Here is a 23,108-nt window from a genome sequence, read left to right as displayed (position 1 = left end):
TTAGGTTGGGTCTGTGTTGGTAGTGACGTCACAGAAGGCTGCGACTTGGAACAAGGAGTGCTAGCTTTAAACACTGACACAGCATCATGCAGAATGGCAAAGATCAGCTCAGAATCAAGAGACAGGCGAGGGTCACACACAGGTAACCAAAGGCTGGCAGACAAATCCTAAGCTCGTAGGTCGGGGATCAGAAACAAGGTTGTGGTCCAGAGATCAGAAGCCTGGTACCCCTGTACAAGTCTGACAAGCTAAAAACAGGGAGATCCAGGAGATGGGATCAAGGTCCTAATGTTGTGATCAATCAAGGAGGTGGAACGAACGCTGGACATCCACAGGCAAAAGCTTTCGACAATCTGCTGTGGAATCAGTGGAAGTGGAGCACTTAAGTCGTGCAGGAAACAGGCGCATGGCATGAAGCCGACTTCAAGGTAGAGACATGAGGCTGATTACAGCGGAGCAGGAGGCGTGGCACAATGCAGAGGGCAGAAAAAAAATCATGACAGCTATATGGCGGCACAGTTGGTGGTCAACAAAGTCTCAGGTTTGAATCCCAATTTTGAATCTTGCTGAATATCCCTGTGCATGCGCGAGTTAATTCCAGCTTTCTCCCATAGACCAAAAACTGGACTGTTAGGTCGTGTTTGTGTAGCTGTCTGTCCTGTGTGTCTCTGTGCCACTCTGTGATGGACTGGAGACCTTTCTGTTCAGGATATGTCCTGCCCAATGACCAAAAGAGAGCCCCCCACCCCACCTCCTATGGTCAAGAGGTCATTTTTGATGGATGGATAATACAAATAATGATGCTAACTAGCTAAAAAGTTGTTTGCTGTGTAATTTCTTCAGCTAATTTGAACAAAATGGCCAAAAGCTAGAAAACACTTAAGTCCAACTGAGAGTTGGACAAAAATTAAATTAGTGAATACCTCAAAACACATTCTCTATGCACTAAATGTATGGAATGAAAACTTGATTAAGAAATATTTTTTCTGTCTTAGCTGTAAGGTTTCAAAAAACTCAATCTGTGCCATCCTAATATGGACTTTCAGCCTGATTTCTTATAAATGTATAAGGAATCAGGCTGAAAGTCCATATTAGGATGTTTAATTATCCACCAGATCTCAGCAGAGGCCAAGTTGAGTATGAGAGAAGGGACCCTCTGAGTTTTTAGGATGCTTTCTGGCGGGAGAAAATTGATTGAGTGGCCAACATGTAGAGGACAGAGCAATCGTGTACACCTAAAGCAATTAAAATGTCCTTGTTGACAGCGCAGGCACCTGATAATCCTGCTTGTTGTTGTTGTGGTATTCGAACCTACAGAGGGTTCAATCAGGGAAAGCTGCCAGGGCTGCCCCTTGGTTATTTACTATTATCACACTGTTCAGATGAATAAGTCAAAAAAGTCAGCTCTGCCCTGACTTCTGTTTCACCTCAGGGGTGCAGAAGATTGCTTAAGTTGCTTGGATCCTGTCCAGTTTTGGGCACTAAGCCTCTCACAGTAAAAACAAAAAGTGTCAGAGCAGAAAACAGCACCCTGTGCGCTTCTCCCCGAGATAAGAGTCGGCTATGGGTGGATTCCCCCACAGAAAATCCCTCTGTTTACAATCTATTTTAAAACTATACTGTATTTGAGAACAAAAGTATACAAAGCACGATCTATAATCAAAAATTACATTTTTGTTTGTGTTGTTAAATGATGACATAACACCACAGAATGCAGCTAGGCCATGAAATAAATACAACAGAAAAAAATAGGATTCCTCTTATCAACATTGAATAAATATTCTGTGCTGATGTGTTTCCGACAATAACTGCTTACAGATTATTTCAAGTTTTATGAAAACATCCTGTCAGGTTTAGATTCAGAGCAGAACCCCAAATGCACACATGCAGGCAGGAGTAGCATGGTGAAAAAAGAAAAAAAATTATGAAAAAAAATAAATTAAAAAAAATAAAATGATCAAGACAAAATCACAGAACAGACACAAGGAAAATGAGTTGTGGAACATGAGCAAAACTGACATAGTTGGGCAAGTGAAAAACAATCCAGCAATGAGGCAATAGCTAACAGGAGTTTAAGTAGTGGGGAAAACAGGTGAGTGGCATGAGAGATGATGAGCTCTAACAGGTGAAGTGAATGAGAAGGATTGCAGGGTGGCAGAGAGAGGGAAACAGAAGGAAAAAAAGATTAATAAACATGAATCAAACTGAGTAGGAAAACCCAAAGAAAATATGTAACAGAAAAAAAAAAAAAAAAAAATATATATATATATATATATATATATATATATATATATATGCAAAGAACAGTGGAAAACTGGGAAACTATAGAATAACCTAATCAGGGAAAACTCAAAACAAATGATGAGCACTGAAACGTAAAATTAAAGAAAGCAAGACTTAAAAAGTATAACAATCAGCAAGGAAATAGTCCAAACAAACAAACTGAAAATGAATCTCCAAAGACCTCAAAATCATGCAACCAATCTATTTTATGAGATCGTGAAGGAGAATCTATTCATCAATAACTCCCATGTATGTGAAGAACCCACAAGGTCGTTCGGTACTCTCGGGCACTCTGACTTTATGACAAGCATATGGGAAGTAACTGCAGGTACAAGAGAGCTGTGTGCTGCTGATAAAAGTCGAATGTGTTTACAAGTTAGACGGGCCAGATATGAAGATGCATCTAGAAACTAACTGGCAAACCGTATAAAATACTCTTCCAGGTCATGCTAGCAACAACATTCATTTGTGTGGAAATTGTTACTGAGCAGGACACTCAGATACCTATTTTCACTACCACTAAGGTCTTAAAATCAGAAGTTTCTGAAAACAAAGCTGCTATGTGAGCATGTCGGTTGTTATAGCAGGGACAACTTTGGAAAAAAAAAATATTTTTTTTTAATCTTAGGGTAAGGATGAGCTCATTGAATTCAGTGTATTCAAATGTCATATAAAACCCCAGAGCAGGGTGAGCGGACGCTGAGGCATGTAGCGTGAAGACTTTCTGCAGTCAGTTGCTACAATTCTCCAAAAAACTTTTTTTATGACTTTCACATTAGCTCGAGAAAAGTATGCAGAGAGCTTTATGTTATGAGCTTCCGTGACCAAGCAGCTTCATCCAAGCTTTATATCACCAAGTGCAGTGCGAAAGCGTCAAATGCAGTGGTGTACAGCAGGCTGCCACTGGACGCTAGACCAGAGGAGATAAGTTCTCTAGAATGATGAATCATGGCTCTCCATCTCACAATCCAATGGACAAGTATGGATTTGTTCATTGGAGAACAGCATAAAAAAGCAACTGCATTGCAGCAAGTTTTTGTGTAGTTTTGTGTTTTGTGCAGAAAGCATTCTGGTGTGGGCTGGTAGTAGGGCTCGGCTCTTCACTACCAGTCAAGGGAACTCTTAATGCTTAAGCATTGCAAGACATTTTGGTCAATTTCATGCTCCCAACTTTGTGGAAACAGTTTGGGGATGGTCCCTTCCTGCTCGAACAGGACAGCACACCAACGCACAAAACAACGTCCATCAAGATAAAAATATTTGTGGAATAAACTTGACTGGTCTACACAAAGTCAATATGTGTGTGAAAAAACGAGGAGGAAATAAGTTTTTGTACTGACCATGAATCACACAGGAAAGTGGTGGCATCTAAAAGAGCGATTTACAAAAACAGGAAAAATTATTCCAATGGGATGAAAAAACGAGACTCAGTAGATGTGTCATCCCTCTACTTCCCAAAAACAGTTCCCACTTATTATCATAAATCTAAAATTGACAGAGCTACACTCACCTTCGTTGTTGTTATCGTAAATTGTACGTCAGAATTTATTTTTTAAAACATTATCTATAAACAGAGGGCTTATTATGCTGTGCAGCAACACATGTGATACAAAAAAAGAAAAATAAACCAAATTTCAGAAACAGTTATTGTTTCTGTAGGAACTAGTAGGTTAGGAACAACTTGCTTTTGATCGCGTGTTTTTCATTGATTGAGTTCAGCAAGTGTGAGAACCTTAATAAAGTCAGATGGAAAGAAAACAACAACGATCTTAGCAGTTATTCCTGCCCTTCAGTCTTCAATTATCTATTTCTCAAAATAAGGGGTGATTTATTTATTTTTTCTTTTGCTCTTAAACAGTAATAACCCTGTGGCTTCCAAAAATATTGTTGAAGTGTCACAAATAGTATCAAATATTTTTCTTAGTATCGGTATTGAGTTTGAAATGTTAGTATTGTGACAACCCGATAAGCGAAACAACTCATCTCATTATCGCATCTCATTTACATGAGATGTAATAATGTTTCACAATATGCACTTCCATTCTTCATATTTAGACCCATGTTACATTTCCTTTAGATAAGTAATAAGATAGGAAACAGTGAAGTAGCAAGCTATGCTCGAATGCACAAAGATGTTTCTTTAGCCCTGGATCTTGAAGCTGGTATGAGCTCATAGTTTGCCCAGATGTTAAAGTGATTATAGCTCAGGAAACCACAACTTATTCCTTTTAGTCATTCACAACTACCTGATTCCTCTTCTGCAGTTCATCATCATTCATCATCAGCTCATTTTGTTGGTGTAGATTCTCAGTCATTTAGGGCGTGACAATCCTAAATGCTAAATCGAAGACAACTGGACATCTTCTCATCAACTCAGTTTTGCTAAGCCGGTATTAGACAGGTTTTAGTAAAACAAAATCAAAGCAGTGCTCCTTAGTGCATAAAAGTGTGATGACGAATCAATTAAATTTAAAACCAAAGACCTTCAACAATTTCTGCAACCAAGCAAGACAAAAGAAAAAAAAAACTAATAATTTCAGCAGTACGAGAAAATATGGCTGACTACAAAGTTAGCTTTCTTACAGCAAATCGTTTATTTGCCTTTATACCTAAATTATTGTTATCAAAAAGGCAGAAAGGACAAGATAACAAACACAATAGGTAGAACCAGAAATGTGAAAGAAGAAGGAAAAAGACAAAAATCAAATGGCAAACAGGACAAAGCGTCAGAAAGACAAAGTGAGGATGAAAAACTTTGACCGGCCTCGGCGATGAGATGAGGTGTGAGAGATAAATCTGCGGGAGATGCAGTCTATTACTCACAGTGTAGAGTTCATTTGTCACCTTCACCAGCTCCTCGTGCATCTGGATCCCAATTTCTTTGCTCTGGAAAACAACAAGGAGGGGAAAAAAATTGTTTGTCTGCAGTGACCTGATGTTACAAGCGCAGTCGATTTTGCTGACAGCAGGACTTTAGAGAGTCAAACAACAGTAACCACAGCAGGCTTGATGGTCTCCAACACCAGTTCAAAGGATTTATTTAACAGTAATACACTTGAAAAACTGCAACTTTGACTCGTCTCCCCAGGCAGTTCCCAACTTCAGACATATGACCAAGACCACTATTATGTTGACTTTGTTAGGAAGCATTTTACAAGTGACCCAAACCTGAAGGATGGTTAGGTCAGTGACTCATGCGATCTTAACGGCACCATTAGTGGGATTGTTCTGACTCCAACAAGCCTGACACTTTTAACCCGTGTTGAAAACAAGTATAGTACTGACAATAACCCAATGAGAACAACATATGGACTGCTCAACTCCACAAAGGGCAGCCAGCTGACACTGCAGCTTAAATTTGCTCTGGGGGGCAGGGGTCTGCAGGGCAGATTGCAGACCCTATTCTGCACTTGGGTATAATGGAGAAAAGGAGGTTTATCAGTTAAGAGCATGCATCGTTTTACTTTTTATGTGTGCAGCACAATTCATCAGCAGATGTCTTTGGATTACATTGTCAAATACGTCAACATCCTCTTTCTCTAAACTTTCCTTGTGCATGTTAAGGATGGTTAAGCTAGGTTTATACTCGCCGCAGTGAACAGGACGCGAGGGTGCGCGTGGCAAAAGTGACACAATCATGCTGTCCACGCACCGAGCGCGGGCCCAGCAAGCAGATGTGCACCTCCAAGTTTTGTAACTTGGCACGAACAAGCAAGCCTCATTCAAAATGCGGGGATTCAAAGGAGCCCTTCACAAACTGGTTTGCTAGTACTGAGATCAAATGGCCCAGAAGTTTCAAGCAGCACAACTTTGTTAAATGCTATGTTGCTACTGTTAATTCTGTGACTGAAAACAGCATACACAATGTACTGGAATACTTTCAGAGGTGAGTATATTCATTGGCCAAGTTTGTGGGTACAAAGAAGAATTTTAATTTCTATTTCCATCACCAGCAGTGTAAATAAAGTCTAAAACAGCTACTCACAGTATGTAAAGCAATCAGCTTTTATTACGGACAGGCTGTATTCCCCATCTTCCTCTATTCATGTCTTTCTATATGCAACAGGTGAAAATACCATATTTCTCTAGCCCTCCATTTATTGTTGTTTAGCTGTCATAAACACATCAACGATTGTTTACAATACCACTTGTGGCCATTCAGGAAGTGTGATGTGAACGGTTTCTTTTCCTTTTCCTTCACCTGTGGAAAACATCTTTGTGTCCCAAAGAAGAATATGCTTTAGTCCGAAATGTGCAAACCAACTCAAGAACAAAAGCAAAAGATCCTTGTGAAGATGCTGGCTGAAGCTGGTAAGAGTGTGTACCCATCCATAGTGAAATGAGTACTGCACCGACATGGGCTGAAGGGCTACTCTGCCAGGAAGAAGCCATTCCTCCAAAAGAAACACATAAAAGCCAGACTACAGTTTGCAAATGCACACAAAGACAAGGAAATACATTTTTAGGGACATGTACTGTGGTCTGATGAAATTAAAACTGAACAGTTTGGCCATAATGACCATTGTTAAATTTGGAGGACGAAGGGGTAGCTTTTAAGCCTGAGATCACCATCCCAACTGTGGAGTACTGGGGGGAGTGGGGGGGGGGCAACATCATGTGGGGGGGTTGTTTTGCTGCAGTAGGGACTCGTGGACTTCACAAAATAAAATGCATCATGAGAAAATAACATGTGGAAACTCTGAAGCAACATCTCAAGACATCAGCAAGAAAGTTGAAGCTTGGGTGCAAACGGGACATCCAAATGGACAATGACCCAAAGCATAAAGCCACACTGGTTACAAAGTAGCTTAAGGATAACAAAGTCAATGTTTTGGAATGGACATCACAAGCCCTGATCTCAGTCCTATTGCATATTTATGGGCAGAGCTGAAAAGGTGTGCAAGCAAGGCGGCCTACATACTTGGGTCAGTTACACTGGTTCTGAGCCAAAGGTTCCTGTCAACTTTTGTGAGAAGCTTGTGGAAAGATATCCAAAACGTTTGACCCAAGTCATACAGTTTAGAAGCAAGGGTACCATCTATTAATAAAATGTATGTCAACTATTAAAGTGTAAGTAAAATTCTGGTTTCAGCTGTATTTACAAACTCATAATAATATCAGACAATATGAAACAGACGTTGACCTCCATCTATCAATGATCCTCAAAGAAATCTTTGATATACAAAATTCAAACTAATTCATGCTATGATCCACTTGCGAAATATAGCATCTTAAAGGTAGGGTCAGCGATTCTTCCGGAAATTTCCCCGAGTCCCTTTTTGAATAACTGCGCATGCACAAAACTGTCTTACCTGCTCTTCCGCTCCTCAGGGAGATCATGTGAAAAAAATCTCCCAAATCCACTCTGATCTTATTCTTCCTCTTCTTTTCATAAACGTGTACGCGGTTTGCTTCTTTGGACTCTCAGCCATTTTCAAAGTATACAGTGAAAGGAGCAGAGCTACAATGAATGGCTAACATCGAAGCTAACCGCTAAGCTAACCGGACACATAAACACTAGAAGTGCGCAAGCGCAGCCAGCAAATGGAAACTGACGGGGAACCTGCACGCACACTGATGTTACGTGAGCGCGTCAGAATGATCAGCATGTGGGACAACCAATAGATAAGGAACTTGAGGGACAGAGGGGAGTGAGGGAAGAACCAAAACTCCGACCAATCCCTGCCATTCGGACCAAATGGCAGGGATTGGTCAGAGTTTTTACAGGCCTGCAGCTTTCACAGAGATCTAATTGTTTAATCTCCTTATTCTGTGTTTACTACTGTCAGGATTTCACCCAGTATAACAAAAAACTATAGCTTTAAATGTGTTTTTATTCTTATTATTATGTTCAGAAACCATGTTAACCATGTTAAACCATTTTAATTTCAAGTTTGAGTCAAAAAGCAAAAGCGTAAACGTGTAAGGTTTCCAATGAGGCAATACAAGAGATGGATACGATCTGTCACATCCTTTGATAAAATACATAATTAAATGTGGGACAAATAAATTTACATGGTAAATGTTATCAGTACCGTATATACGTAGGTTTAAGGCTGGAATTCATTCCACCAAATGTCTTAATCCCCATTAGAGTCAACCTAACACAAACACTTAAACAATAACACTCTTTTCATAACTTTGAACACATGCGGCTTGACGTCTTCCCAGTAATCAAACTGCACAGCATGCTTCACATTCAAAACCCCTAAGATATATTTGTCACAGTGAAAGTAATAATTGTCTGTGTGGGAGAGGCAGAAAGCCTATCTGAAGTGTGAAAATGCACAAACAACAGCAGGAAATGTCAATGTGATGGTGTCACATAAAAAAAGCAAAAAGACAAAACACAAGTGTCACCTCTGCTAACACAGCATACTCGTTTCACATTGTCGTGACGATGATAAGGAATGTCGGCGTATGCTGATCTGATATAAATTCACTCTGTTCTTCCACACAGTTTATGTAATAATCTAATTTCTGGTCTAATGATGTTTTTAAAACCTCAACTCTCAAATCTTATTTGCATTTTCTTTTAACTTATAACCATATGGTGGAGACCTAAACATAAAAAAAACCCCAAGGAAAGAACATGAATGCTACTTGTCCATGTGACTGACCTATGAGCATTAATTTGGGCCCTTTTTTTTAATGGAATACAACTTATGTTATTTTTACACAAGGGAGGCAGGAATCTGGTGTGAAAACAGATGAGTAATACAAGCACACACCACATCCACCAACGGTTCTGAGAGAGAAGTTCGAAGGAAGGTGAAAGTCTGTCTAAACTCTGCTCGAAAACAACTAAAGCTTCTAGGTCTGAAACTAAGCCAGTCATCAATGTAAGAAAACCGGGTTTCCCTACGTGTGTTTTACGTGTGAAATCGTATTTCAACATTTATTCATCAAACCAAAAAATAATAAGGAAGCGGTTTTGGTTATAGAGATAGGAAATGTATCAGGAGTGCAAGCATTAAGTTGTGCTCAAACCAGCTTTTCTGAACTTGATAAACATGATGCGTCCTCTGAGGGGCCCCAGCAGCTGGTGAACAGCATCTGTATGCATCAGTGGCTCTGAGCTGAGACAGACTGCAGCCTGCACTGCAGAGGTTTATGAGCAGGGAGGGTTCAGCCAGCAAGGGAACAGCCGTCATGCAACACACTCTCAGAGCTGTGGCAGGTGGGATGTAACAGCCTGTAATAGTACATTTTTAGGAGCACAATCTAAAGGATGTAGAAACACAGAAGCTTCACATTGTATTTCTTTTAATATTTTTTGAAGCAAGACTAAATGAGCACATGGGTGGGAAAGGGTCCTTCATACTTACTGTAGGTAATAATGCATTTATTGTTCCTTTGTGGAGTCTTTTGATCAACCCCCAAACAGGTACAGTGAACTGTTAAAATGGGAAAATTTAATATTTCTTGGTGAATTCTCCCTCAGCTTTGGTCTCATTCAAATTATGAAGCTGCTATAAGTAAGTTTGGATCTTAACAAACCAAACTAGTCACAATAAAACAAAGACAACTGATTAAATATATGATCAACATGATACGGGGCTACAACCATTTATTACGCAACTGGAAACGATTCCTCACAAAGAAAATTCTGAAAATATATTTTTTAATGTTTTCTTGAATGAACACAACTGCAAATTACTTTGTGGTTGTATTTCAAGGGGACAATTATTAACATTGCACAAGATGTTTGCAGAGTGGTTGACCTTCATAAAGCTGTGGTCCGAATCACAAAATAACAAGCAGAAAATGTGTTTTAAAAAGCATGTGTTTAACCATGTGTGTTTTAGCACTAAAACGTAAGGTCATCAGTGATTCAGCATAATTACTTTTATGGTACAGAGGTTAGATGAAAGCCTCTCCTCACCAAAGGACACATTGCAGTCTGCTCGCATTTTTTTAAAAGCACCGTAGAGACTGTGAGTCTAGGAAAAACAGCATTGTCTGGTCTTATGAAACCAAAACATAAATGTTTGTCCAAAACCACCATGTCTGGAGATCAACAGGGACTGCTCATCACCTGGCAAACACTATTCCTACCGTGAAGCAGAGTGGTGGAGGTGTCATACAGTGGGGATGTTTTTTTCTCCGGCAAGCAATTCACAACTAGTCTGCACAGAGGGTAAAATGACGGCATTCAAATATAGATATTTTCTAAGAAACCTGCTCCTTAGTGCTCTAGAACTGAGAATAACAATTTCTCCTTCAACACAACAATAACCCAAAGCACACAGTCTAGATAGTACATCCAGTTAACATCTATAAATAATTGGCTGCCTATTGATAGAAAAATGCCCCAAAGCAGGTTGGCCAGGTTTGCAGAGACATACCCAAGAAGGTCTGAGGCTGTCACTGCTGCTTAAGGTGCTTGAACAAAATCTTAACCTGGGTTGAGCTGATATGGGTACAGCTGTTTCTGCTGGTCATTATGGGATACTGTGCAGAGATCTTTGAAAAAATTTGCAAATCTATATTTTGAAATTAGTCTGATTGAACAAACATCAGGAAAAAGTTACGTTTTGTGAATAGTGTCTGGAGGTACTGTACTTCGGCACTGATGGAAATATAAAATTGGCTCCAAATTGGTTAAGTATGTTAAATTGTTTATTGCTGTACCATGTACCTGTCAAATAAAGCTGCAGCAGAGCCACCCATTTAGCCTTCCATACATGAAAAAAGACACCCAAAAGGGGCCGCTTGCTCCGAAAAGACACATTGCCTTTTCAGGTCTGGAAAAGGTGTCGATATGCATACATCTGAGTTTTAACCTACAGGAAAGCCTGCAAGGTGAAAACTGTGTTCTGGTGTTTGGATAAGACCCAAGTTATTCCTGCTATGTGCTGACAGTCAGCCAGATGTTGCACACACTCATAGGGGATGTAGAGTTTGGGGTAATAAGAGTCTAAGCTCTATTCCCCACCAAGAGGAATGTCTTTTAAGGCTACATAGACCAAGTAACCATCAGACAGGTTACAAATATAAAACACGTGGCCTGCACTGTCAGGCTTTTTACTACATCAACAAAACCAGACAAAAACAGCTCTGTGTCTTTACAGTAATAGAAAAGCTTAACAATAAATGTCTGCAAACAAGCTTACATGTCGTTAAAAGTCACACAACTACACAATTACCATTTACTGAGTGTACAATTTAAAAATAACATTATCTCACAATAAAATGTCAGCATATTCCTGCAATAAATGGCTTTTTTTTTTAAATGTGATGCTAGATTTCTCTTCAGGGAGTAGACTTGCATTTCACTTTTCCATCCTTTTCCTGCAACATGTCTGTCACTTTTGCAGAGCGTGTATAAAACCCCCATGTAATACAATAAAATCTAAGTTTACAATACAGTTATTTGAAACAGCAAATAAAGGAACGATGTGGGGAACAAGAGGAACTGCCCTCTTCATATAAGAAGAAACTGTAAAAATCTTTGCAACATGTCACAACAGTAAGCATGTTTGTTGCTAAAACCATTTCACAACTGCAAACCATTATCCCATGAGTCTTACTAGGAGCATGAAGCATTGTAAAAAATTTAAAACTCCTGCCAGTTATCCCACTTTAACTACTTTACCCCATTTAACTAACTGGTTGACATGATGACCTGACACACTGCATGCACGGTTCTGAGCTCTTTTGCATCATGAATTGTTAGACTAAAGAAGCTAACACCAGCCTCTAGGTTTGTTCATTACATGATGCAACGCGGGGGGGGATCTTACAGAACATAAATCTGCAATGGTGTGAAGTGCTGTGCAACACGCTGCTAATGCTAGCAAGTGGCAACATTTTCAGGGTGTTGTTTCTTTAATGTATACAAGAAGAAGCACCACACTTCATTAACAATTTTAGCTGCTGTTCAAGTGAAAAGTTCTCTACTCATAGCTGAAATTAGGGGTTTTGGAGCATGTAGGATTGGTAAGAATAAAGTGCTCCAGCCATGGGTGAAATAATATTTCCACTCAAACTCTATAAATAGACATGATAACTGCTTAAACATCATCTGAGAAAACATTTTTAAGATTTCCTCTAGAAGCCCAACCTTGCGCAGGAGCTGCTGGTCATCTTCGACGCGCCCATTATTCAGTCTGTGCTATGTTGATCTGTCACTGTGTGGATAGTACAGACTGAATAGTGTATTATGTTCATGCATCACTGTGTGGTTTGGCGCCTTCACAAAACAGGATCGGTCCAAACAGCAACAAACAATCAGCTCTGCAGAGAGGAACTGACCTTCCCTTCATCCAGGACTTAACACAGGTTTAGGGTCTGGAAAAGGGCTGCTAGCTGCAGACCCAACACATCCTGGACACAAACTTATTAAACCTTTTACCCACAGAGATTGTTTACAAAAAATAAAAACATCCGCCACAGAGACGGTTTCTTCCACCACGCTGTGATGAACCTGTCAGAGTGTTCAGATCAATACTATGATTATCTGCAGCCAAAATGTTGTCACCACTTTGTGTTTTTCGTCAAAAACAACATCTCATATGTGGATGTGTCTCTGTTCTTGCATCAAGAGAACTTATTCCTTTAGACAAAATAATTATTTACAATTGAGCCCAAACATATTCATGGCCCCGGCAGATTTAAAGTTATTTTTCAATCAAGCAAGATATTTGTTTCTGATTGGAACAACTCCCAGAAAATAAGGTGACATACTGTACATGGCAATTCTGTTTTTATTTAGATTGTAATAATTTTAAAAATCAAATGTCTAAAATGATTAAAACCTCACCATTTAATGGATAAATCTTTATTAGCTTTACATTCGTCAAACCCTTCGTATAATTGTTGACTACCTTTCTGTTTATTTCCACTGGTATTTATCCTGAACTACGTTCACAGAATAAAAGGTTAAATAATACCTACAGGCGGAAGTAACAGTTAATACAGTTAAAAGATCCCTTAAAATCTAAATCTGCCAGGGATCTTAATAGTTTTGGACTTAAATGTATATTTTAGGCAAGAATATAAGACCGCTTTAAACAGTCACTGCTAACTAATGTGTTGTACATAAATAACGTTCAGCTTTGAGCTCAGGCTATTAAAATGATTAAAAGGCTCAGTGCAATGCTGCTGTGCTTTTCTACATGACGTGTGTGTTGAAAATACTTTAATACAAACAGTTGATGAATGCAGTTTTCTAGAGCGTTGATAAAACAGAAGGTCCACCAAAACACACGTAATCAGCACCACACTGAGGGCCACAGAGTCCAGCTATGAAAAGATCCAAACAGTCCGCCAAAAACTGTGCTTTATCTCTGTTTTGGTCCCTGCATTCAGACACTGCTGTGCACTTGCTAGGAGCGGTGGGGTAACAGTCGGACTGACCTTCTTGAACAGGCGGATGACGTCCTCGCTGATCTGAGCCAAGCGAAGGATGACGTTGTTGGTGTAGATGTCGCTGAGCGTGGCGTGGTCTCGGCTCTCGCGTCTCGTCTGGTTCAGCAACAGATACCAGCAGTTCACCGAGGAGAGCAAGTGCTGGTCTTTCCTGCAATGGTAACAACAGAAATACGGGCCCGTCAGAACGTTTCTAAGAATCGAACTGGGGCTAGTAAAACACTTGATATTAAAATAACTTCACCCCTCCTTTGTTCCCCGCAGTATTCATAAAACATGGTTAGCAGAGAATACATCTTTAATGCTGCTGACCGTAATAATCCAGAGAAGTATCAGCACTTACTGCTGCATAATCAGTTTAAGCTGTCTTTGCCTTGGGTGGTTTTAAATAGAAAGAGCAAAGTGCATTTATAGCTACCCAGACAGACGCAGACACAAACACGTGATCATTTCAAACCCGTCTCGAACATATCGGGGTTTTATTCAATCAACCAACATGGGGGGGAGGGCCATAGACAAAACAGGCCAAGGGGGGAAACGAGAGCAAAGGAGGAAGAGAACCAGTACAGGGTGGGGAATTGGGTTTTATTGTGAGGAGAAATGGATAAGCACCACCAACATCAAAGGCATCCTCTTCAGAGAGCTTTCAGAATGCTAATCACATTGAATGAAGCTGATAATTGGCAACTGTAATGGTTTCACTATTATTATATCCGGCAGAAAATAGATCCGAAAACCAGATCGCCCTACAAGTATCACTCTAACACAAAGGAGGATTTCCATTCTAGTGTGAATTTAATCAGTTCACTTATTTCTCACCAAAAAACTGCTCTGTACTGAGGTCCCTTTCCCTCAAATATTCCAAATATGAAAAAATAATAATTTTAAGCAACGTTCTGATAAACTGCTCCATGCTTTTGAACTCTCAGACAGCCAAGTAATTTTCAAAACAGAGGCACTGAAATAACATGACATAAACCACAAATAAAGATGAAAGCAGTGCATGATGGGTAGTTACCAAGGTCTCCTCTAACCATAGCTTTAGAAGTCCAATCCATCTGTTTTCTATACTTACTAAAGCCTCACAAAGTCACGGGGCACCTTGTGTCTACAACACTGAAGTGTGGCCTGCACATGTATTAAACGTAGTCATTTACAGACAAGATGAACCTGCTTCCATCTAAACCCTTCCATAGCAGCCCTGGCTGTATATTGTCCTGCTGGAGAGGGAACCTCTTTCCACCACCTGCTATTTTTAGTTGTTAGTCTTTTGTGGCTTCTAACAGCTTTCCTACCAGGATTTCACTTTATTAAGCGGAATCCCTCTTCCCCGTTTCCTCGAACCAGCTTACCTGTCCCTGCTGAAAAAAAAAGCATCCCCAGAGGATGATACAGCCACCAACATGATTCAGCATGTGGATCGTGCTCTCAGGGTGGTGAACAGTGTTACTTTTCCTCCACAAACCCTGTTTCACGTGTAGGCCAGAAAGTTAAAATATGGTCTCCGCGCTGACCAGAGTGTCTTTCTCTGCAAGTCCGCTGTGTCTCCCTCATGGTTCATGGCAAACTGCAAATGGGACTTCTTCTGGATGTCTTTCAACATTTGGCTTTCTTCTGGCCCTCCTCCCATAAAGGTCAGGTTTGTAGAGTGCTGAACCGCCCTGTAAACATTATCCAAGCTTGGCTTCTCAGCAGCTCCTCCAGACTTACCATGGGCTTCCAGGGTGCCTCTATGATTAATACTCTTCTTACCCGGACAATCAGTTTAGGTGAGTGGCCATATTGTTGTAATCGTGCCATTCACTTTCCATGTTTCAGATGATGAATTGCACAGTGCTCCATAAAATGTTCAAAGCTTGAGATATTGTTTGTAATCTAACCCTTTTTTTAAGCCCTTCCTGTCTGGTGTTTTCCTTGACCTTAATGATGCCGTTTCTTCGCTGTACCCTAACCTCTGAGGCCTTCACAGGACAACTGGCTTTATAATGTGATTAAAATACACACCTGCATGCTCTATTTAGTAATAAATGGAATCCTGAGGGCAAATTTTATTTGGGGTATCAGGGCTGCTCTGAAAAGAGGCACAATATGACATGGACAGGTCACCAGTCTATCACCAGTTTATTACAAGGCAAAATCAAACCTCAAGACATTTTAGATGAACCAGTTATCTTAACAATCATGTTTTGGGCTATGAGAGGAAACCAGAATATGCAGAGAGAGAGCACATGCATGCAAACTCTACAGAGAAACGCTCCTGGTAGGGGGTGAACTCAGACTTCCTTGCTGCAAAGCAGCAGTGATATATACCACATCAATGTCCAGCCTTCATTCAAAGTAGTCTTACTGAATTTCAAGGTTTATTTGAGGTCTTTCTGATGCATCTGTTTCAAGGTCTGGTTCGGTTCTCTAGAACGTTCACTTACAAACAAACGTGACACACTGGTTAAACATCCATCCATCCATGGTCTATAACCGCTTATCTCTGCAGGGTCGCAGGGAGGCGGCTGGTGCCTATCTCCAGCGGTCACTGGGCGAGAGGCGGGGTACACCCTAGACAGGTCGCCAGTCTGATTAAACATGTAATTATTAATAAAGTTTAAACAGAAGACCAAACATTGACCTATATTTGTGTTTTTTCAATAATATCTAAAGGCTAATTTAAATAAAACAACAAGCTTAAAGAAACGTCGAATTGAAAGACGATTCAATTCAGTTTTCAATTTAATTCAGTTTAATTATATACAGTAGTGCCAGTCCACAACATGTCGTCTAAAGGCACTTTCATAAGTATTGAAAATATAGCCCGACCTTGAGACCTTTTTGATGTTATCACAACACTCATTTCTATATGTTGATATCCAAATGTTGTTTAATCAATATTTTCACATTTATGCTTCCACTAATCTCAAACTTGTACAAATTATTTTTTTTAACTCTTTTATTATTGCTGCTCCTACTGCTTCACTCACTTAAACCAATACATAAGATGTGTATACCAATTACAGCCCCATCAACAGCTTATTAAAGCCGTTCAAGGTAAGCGCTCAATTACAGTAACTGGAGGCTGTGTCCAAAAGTCATGCATTTATTTAGCTTTTTGGACCACTATTTTATCAAATAAGTATTTGTGGTACTATTTAAATACATTTTTCAGCCTGACGTTACTGTGTTGTTTTAACCTTGTGATATTTCAGCAATGTACCCACTTATGAGGTATTTATAAAAAAACAACAACACTAAGTGTGCCTTGAGAGATGTGACAAATACTTAAATGAAACCAACTATTAAATTAAAGGATAAAAAATTATACGATGTGGTGTCAGGATGAGAACTAAGTTCAGGAGTGAGGAAGTCTGAAATGTGGTGAGTGCGAGTGCTTCATATGGAGGAACGAAAGCTGTGAAGACATGAAAGAAAAAGAGGACACGAAATCTGTTGTTCCCTTGCTGCTGCCCTCATTTCACAGAAATTAGGAGCAGAGGGCCGTTAATTAGGCCGGAGTGCCGTACCAGCAGCGTCTCTGGGAGCCGAGTCTGTTAACATTGTACTAATTGTAGCTCTTTGGCTTGTTTTATGGCCCTGAGACAGGCCCTTTTCTATGTCTTCAGGGGACTGTCAATCACAAAAGACAAACTGCAGGACAAATTCCCTCCTTCCTACTTTCCTCCATGTTCTCGTAGACAACCTGCAGACTGCGTGTAGTCTTGTAACCAAGATATCAGCGACAACCCAGACAGGACAGACGATGAGCTGGTCTCCGGTGACGTTTGAGAGAAAACAGGGAGTTAAGCTCAGCCTTGTTGTATCTATTGCATTATTTTCATCCAGCAAAACTGTTTTGAACTTTTTCAACTTTTGTCATATAAAAACTCGTAACTTAAATATATTGTATTGGGATTTTACAAAGCTAGACCAACACAGAGCTGTTCATAACTGGGAAGTGGAAGACAACGTAACTAATAAGAATCTGAACTCATGAAAGGCATCATGTTGTATTCAGTTTACTTTACTCTGATAACCGAAAATAATATCCAGTGCAAGCAATTGCCTTTAACAGTTACCTAATTGTGTATAATCGTATCTCAGTATAAATACAGCTGAGCTATGAAGGCTTCAGAGGTTTATTAGAGAACATTAGAGAACATCATGAAGACCAAGGAACACTGCAGACAGGTTAAGGATAAAGTTGTGGAGGAGTTTAAATCAGGGTTAGATTATGAAACAATATGCCAACCTTTGAACCTCTCACACAGCATTGTTCAGTCAATCTTTTTAAATATTACTGAGTGGACTCTGTTACTTTGGTGTCTCTGGACCGTTTCTGTAGTCTGTGGCAGGGGCCAGAAGGGGCAAAAAAAACATAATATGACACCTCATAACTCAGAGATGCTTTTGTTTGACCTGGCCCAGATGTTTAAATGTTTCAAAATGGCATTTTATGCTCCTTGCATTGCTATGGGATGCCCCAATAATATAACTAATGGACAATCTCTCCGACCCCATGCATGGAGCTGTTGCAGAGCTGGAAAGCTCTTTCAATGACTGCTGCACCCCAGATGCTCAAAGGAGCGCTTCCATAGGTCCTTCATCCAAGCTGCTGTCAAACTTTATTATCTCTGCTGCTCACAACAAACTCAATAAGTCTTTCCAATCTGATCTGATCATGAATTGTTTTCACCAGTGGTTTTCATTTCAGGTCTTCGGGACCCATTATCCTGGATGTTTTAGGTGTTTACCTACCTCAACGCACCAGTCTTAAATAAACTAGTGATGAAGAGGTGCTGCTGCTTGGGAAGTAATGCAATCACTTGATTCAGGTGTGCTGGAGCAGAGACACATCTAAAACATGTAGGACAGTGGATCCCGAGAATTGAAAATTGAAAACCACTGGTTTACACAGTCTCTCAGGTACTGAGATACACACTGAGATACTCAGCTACTCTGAGATGCTGCTGTACTATCTTACATATTGCATATTATCTCATATTGTTCTGTAATAAGGCCAGTGTTTTTCCTGTTTCCTGTTTAACTTGAATATTTAATATTTTTACCTGACTATGCCACATTATTAATAATGGTGCAATACTTACTCTGGTATTTATTTATAATTTTATTTTGGCCTATCTGATAAAGCTCATCATCTGTTGCTTTAGAACTAACTTTAGCTTTTTTTTTTTTTTACCATTACTAAAAACTGTGTGTAACTCTGTGTCACACCAAATTTCCCGATTGTGAGACAATAAAGGAATTTCTTATCTTATCTAAACCTGTTAGAGGTTGAGAGACTGAGGTAGACCTTCCACTTCTATCAGGAAACAGACGCATAAAGTGCAACTAAAGCTACAATGGAACATTTATATCAAAACACATGGATGGTCTAGTCAAAGTCAAGACGTAAGTCCAATGAAGAGTTTCATAAAACCCAAATAAAAAAAAAAGTTACAACCATGTCCAAATGTTACAACCATTTAGCCATGGTTGTAATATGACCAAATGATATGCATTCATTTGCAAGGCATTGTTTGCATGTTTTGCTTGTTTTCAGAAATATTTCCTGTACTTTACTCTTCATGAAAGGCAAACCTTTAATCAACATAGAATGATCCATAAATACCTCAACTAAGACAACATAAAAAATGTGTGCGTTTGGAGAACAACGCCTTCACACAATGATAAACAAATACGAAGCTGCCTCTATAATGCATGCAATCAGCATTAGTGTTACTGCCTTAGTTATGGTTGTACTGCATTCCCCCCATTCAATCCCTCAGAGCCTGTGATGTGTCTGAACCAGGATTTCCAGAAGGAAGTCTGTATTTATTAAACCAGGAACCAGCTCTGTGGACCCTTTAATCCCTTTCACTCTGCCTCATTTCCACTTCTCAATGAAACAAAGACAAGAAAAAAAAGGAGACAACAGCAACATGTGCAAGCTTTGAAAATAAAATGAGCTTGGACTCTTTTTTTAAGAGTTTAAGTTGCTTTAATATGCTGCAAAATTCACCATTTCAATCTTCTTTTTTGTAAAGGGAAAGTGTTTCATCATTTGACATCGCACAGCTGTAGAGGCACACAGGCCAAAGCAAGGCGGCGTATGGAGCACAATTGGTGAAAACAAGACTGAAAGAAGGATTTAAAAAGATACAGAGGGAGAACCCATAATAAGCTGCATACCAGCTGATCTATTCATTGTCTGTGAGCTGACTTCTGCCAGCTGGTCTCATCAACCTGACAAAAGCCGAGTACAGGCTTTCCTGTTCAAACAAGCAAAGCCTGGTGAGATATAGCTCAACCTCTTACCCTTTGCCCTGCAGACCACCAGAAAGGAGCCATACTTCAAGAAGATAGTTACACTCAATGGCTATATAGCTGTACAAGCCACTCGGTGTCAGTGTTTGAAGCACCATCCAACAGCAGCAAACATCATTCTGCAATATAACATTGGGAGTAAAGAGGATAACAGCACCAATAGTCTCTTCAAACCAAAGAAAGCCTCTTCATGATAAATATAATGCACACAGAGACATCAATTCAGTGGGGAAAAAGTGATTTTATACAAAAAAAAAAAATACTCATGCATGCCGGTACTGTAAAACGGCCAAATATAGTTTGATGTAGGTTTTCATCCACTCATCATGTGTATGAAAGTAACATTCATTTGGGGCTTTTAATGCACTTGGACCCTTGATTTCCTGGCTAGAATAATTATACAATTTATAACTTCAATATTTTTTAAAGCAAGCAAAAGTTTGGCTTTCTAAGGAGTCTCTCTAATGCATGCATTTAAGCTCAAAAACACAACTAGACCCCATTACTTTTCAATTAAATGTCTCCTAGCAAGCTGGATCCTAAACCAATTTATGAACCAATTCACTAAGGACCATCCATCTAAATATTATTAAGGCTGCAGGTATGTACTTGAATCTGTAAGTATACATTTGACCCCTTGTGGATTAGAGAAAAACAAGATTTGTTTTATTTTTTGAAAACAAATAAACAACAGCTGGCATTTTAACATCACTGTTGAATCAACATCATGTAGTCATTTAAGATAACTGTTCAATTTTGTTTCGATTCTGCAAATCTAATCAACTTTGAAATAGCAAACATCCTTTCTACATCAAAACTAATGTTGATTAGACATACAACTCAAAATTGTTTAATATTTTAACGCTGAATCTAATGGAGAGTTAACAACGCCATTTGAACTGTTTGGTGTTCAACGTTGTTTTGACGTTGAATGAATGTTTTTCTCAAACTGACATTATTTCAAAAGCCGAAGTTAGTATGAAAACGATGAAGAGTGTCTGAAAACCTCCAGACCAGAACTCTATATTTACTTATGTGTTGCATATTTACAATTCTCCCTGTTTTTTTCCACTGAATACCTGTGAGGATTGTATATCTGCTGTAGGAAATTTGTTGTAATTTTATAGAGTTTTAAAATAAAACATAAAATGCATAGAACATTTCCAAAAGGATGGATACTTCCTATATGGGATGTTATTTGTGGAAAATTATGTAAAACACAAAACAAACAAACAGTTTCTGACCTATAACATGAGAAATAGATGTAGATTTTTTTTTTACTGGTGCTTTTAATGTCATTCCATTGTGGAAATTAAATGCAATTTTAAAAAAAAAAAACCCTGCATTGGTTATATCTATATTCAGAAACATGAATTGGTTCTTTACCATTTTTAGACATTGTAGGAGGTCCAAAGAGCCACTTGGTGCTTCTGAATCGCAGGTTGCAGACCTGACCTAGAGAGTGCAGCACGGGGCAGCTAAGTTATCCTAAAGTATTTGGTTTCACTGTTGCAAATGAGATTGAGAGGGAAAAGCAAAATGATCCCTGGCTAGGTTTGCTGCGGCGTGGCTATAGCTGCAGTCACTGTAAATCACCAGAGGCTACAGCTTGCTAATGAATCAGCAGTGGAGGGGTTTGGCCAATACACTTTAGGCTTGTATCCAAGACATATGCAAGTCCATCCCCGGTGGGGATGATGCTGCTGTATTCTTTTGTCCCTTTGGAAATATATAATTACTGTGCATACAAGTTTAGCTACAAGCATAAATTAAGATATCATGATAGCTGCTGCACAAGTCAGGCTGCAGGCAAAAGGATAGCTCAAATTTTCCCTTATTGTACATTGAGACGAAGAAAAAAATTGAATGCTTTTCATTTCTTTACTGATGACACATAGAGCATATTTGGTCCGTCTGTCAGCTAACTGTTCTGATTGGACAAACGCAAGTAGTTTTCATGTCTGGGCTTATCTGGTGTTTTTGGTGGTTTACCATTATCCTAACTACTCCTATGTGGGAAGAAAGCTCCAGTAATGGGTGTGTCCCAGGTGATTACCAGCATCCAGGGTTGCTTTGCCACAAGGCAAGGCAGGTCTATTTGTATAGCACGTTTAAGTAACTACACAATTTAAAGTGCTTTACATGAAACAACGCATAAGAAAAATAAACACACAGAGGAAAGCATGCTGCAGTGGAATAGTAGCAGCAGGTCAAGATAAGTTGTACTACAAACTTAATCTAAATGATGTTTCCGTTAACTGCAAAAGTTTAAATAAAACATTAAAAATTAAGGCAATGTTAAACAAATTTAACTCTAAACAAGGTTTTTAACGTTGCTTCAAAGGAACTCATGGTTTCAGCACTTTTACAGCCTCCCACATAATTAGAGGATAAGAACTAAATGCTGCTTCTTCGCGTTTGGTTCCGGTTCTGGGAATGCAGAGCAGACTTGAGCCAGAAGACCTGAGTTGTCTAGAGGGTTGATACACTGAAACAACATGCCTGTGATGTATTTTGGTGCTAAGCCATTCAGTAATTTATAGACTAACTGAAGTGTTTTGAAGTCTACAAGGTATAAGATTTCCCATGCTTTTTGTCACGCTGCCAAGAGCTCATACACAATGAGTGGAAATTAACCAGTTAATTATAATGGAGGCAGGTCATTTCCCAGGAATTGAGTTGCATCCATCTTACTATCAACACGGAGCAGCTGCTCTGTCCCTTCTAAAGAAGAGCATTTCCACAGCATGATACTGCCAGCACCACTTTTCACTCTGTGCACTGTGTTCAGGGGGATCTGCGGTGTTAGCCTTTAACCACACACAAGGTTTTCACTTTGATCTCATGTGGCCAGTGCACCTTCTTCCACGGGTCACATGTGGCGAACTTTAAATAGTACATTTTACTGTTTTCCTTCAGCAATGGTTTTCTTTTTGCCTTTCTTCCATAAAGGCAAAATATGTTGAGTGCACAACTAATATTGTCCTGGAAAAGTTTTATTTAAACACGCCTTTAAGGATTATGAAGTTTAAAATTATTTTTAAGTTTTCTGACAAGTGACCCTTGCTAATTGGAAATGGTAATCCACAGATTCCAACGGTAACACTACAGCGGTGCATCAGAGGCAGGACACTTATTTC

General features: G+C 39.4%; 1 protein-coding gene across 2 annotated transcripts in view; it reads right to left on the bottom strand.

Annotated features, from left to right (window-relative positions):
• srgap3 (SLIT-ROBO Rho GTPase activating protein 3) overlaps nt 1-23,108 on the bottom strand; it is an 89,670-nt gene that overhangs the window by 36,646 nt on the left and 29,916 nt on the right. For both annotated transcript variants that reach the window (XM_036124757.1, XM_036124758.1), the window contains exons 3-4: nt 13,645-13,807; nt 5,107-5,169 (exon numbers count right to left, since the gene is read on the bottom strand). In XM_036124757.1, the coding sequence (XP_035980650.1) occupies nt 5,107-5,169; nt 13,645-13,807 (226 nt within the window). The remainder of the gene's footprint in view (nt 1-5,106; nt 5,170-13,644; nt 13,808-23,108) is intronic.

The sequence above is a fragment of the Fundulus heteroclitus genome, chromosome 20 (genome assembly GCF_011125445.2).
Source record: "Fundulus heteroclitus isolate FHET01 chromosome 20, MU-UCD_Fhet_4.1, whole genome shotgun sequence".
In the NCBI taxonomy this organism is placed as follows: domain Eukaryota; kingdom Metazoa; phylum Chordata; class Actinopteri; order Cyprinodontiformes; family Fundulidae; genus Fundulus; species Fundulus heteroclitus.
This window is presented reverse-complemented; position numbering and strand designations above follow the sequence as displayed.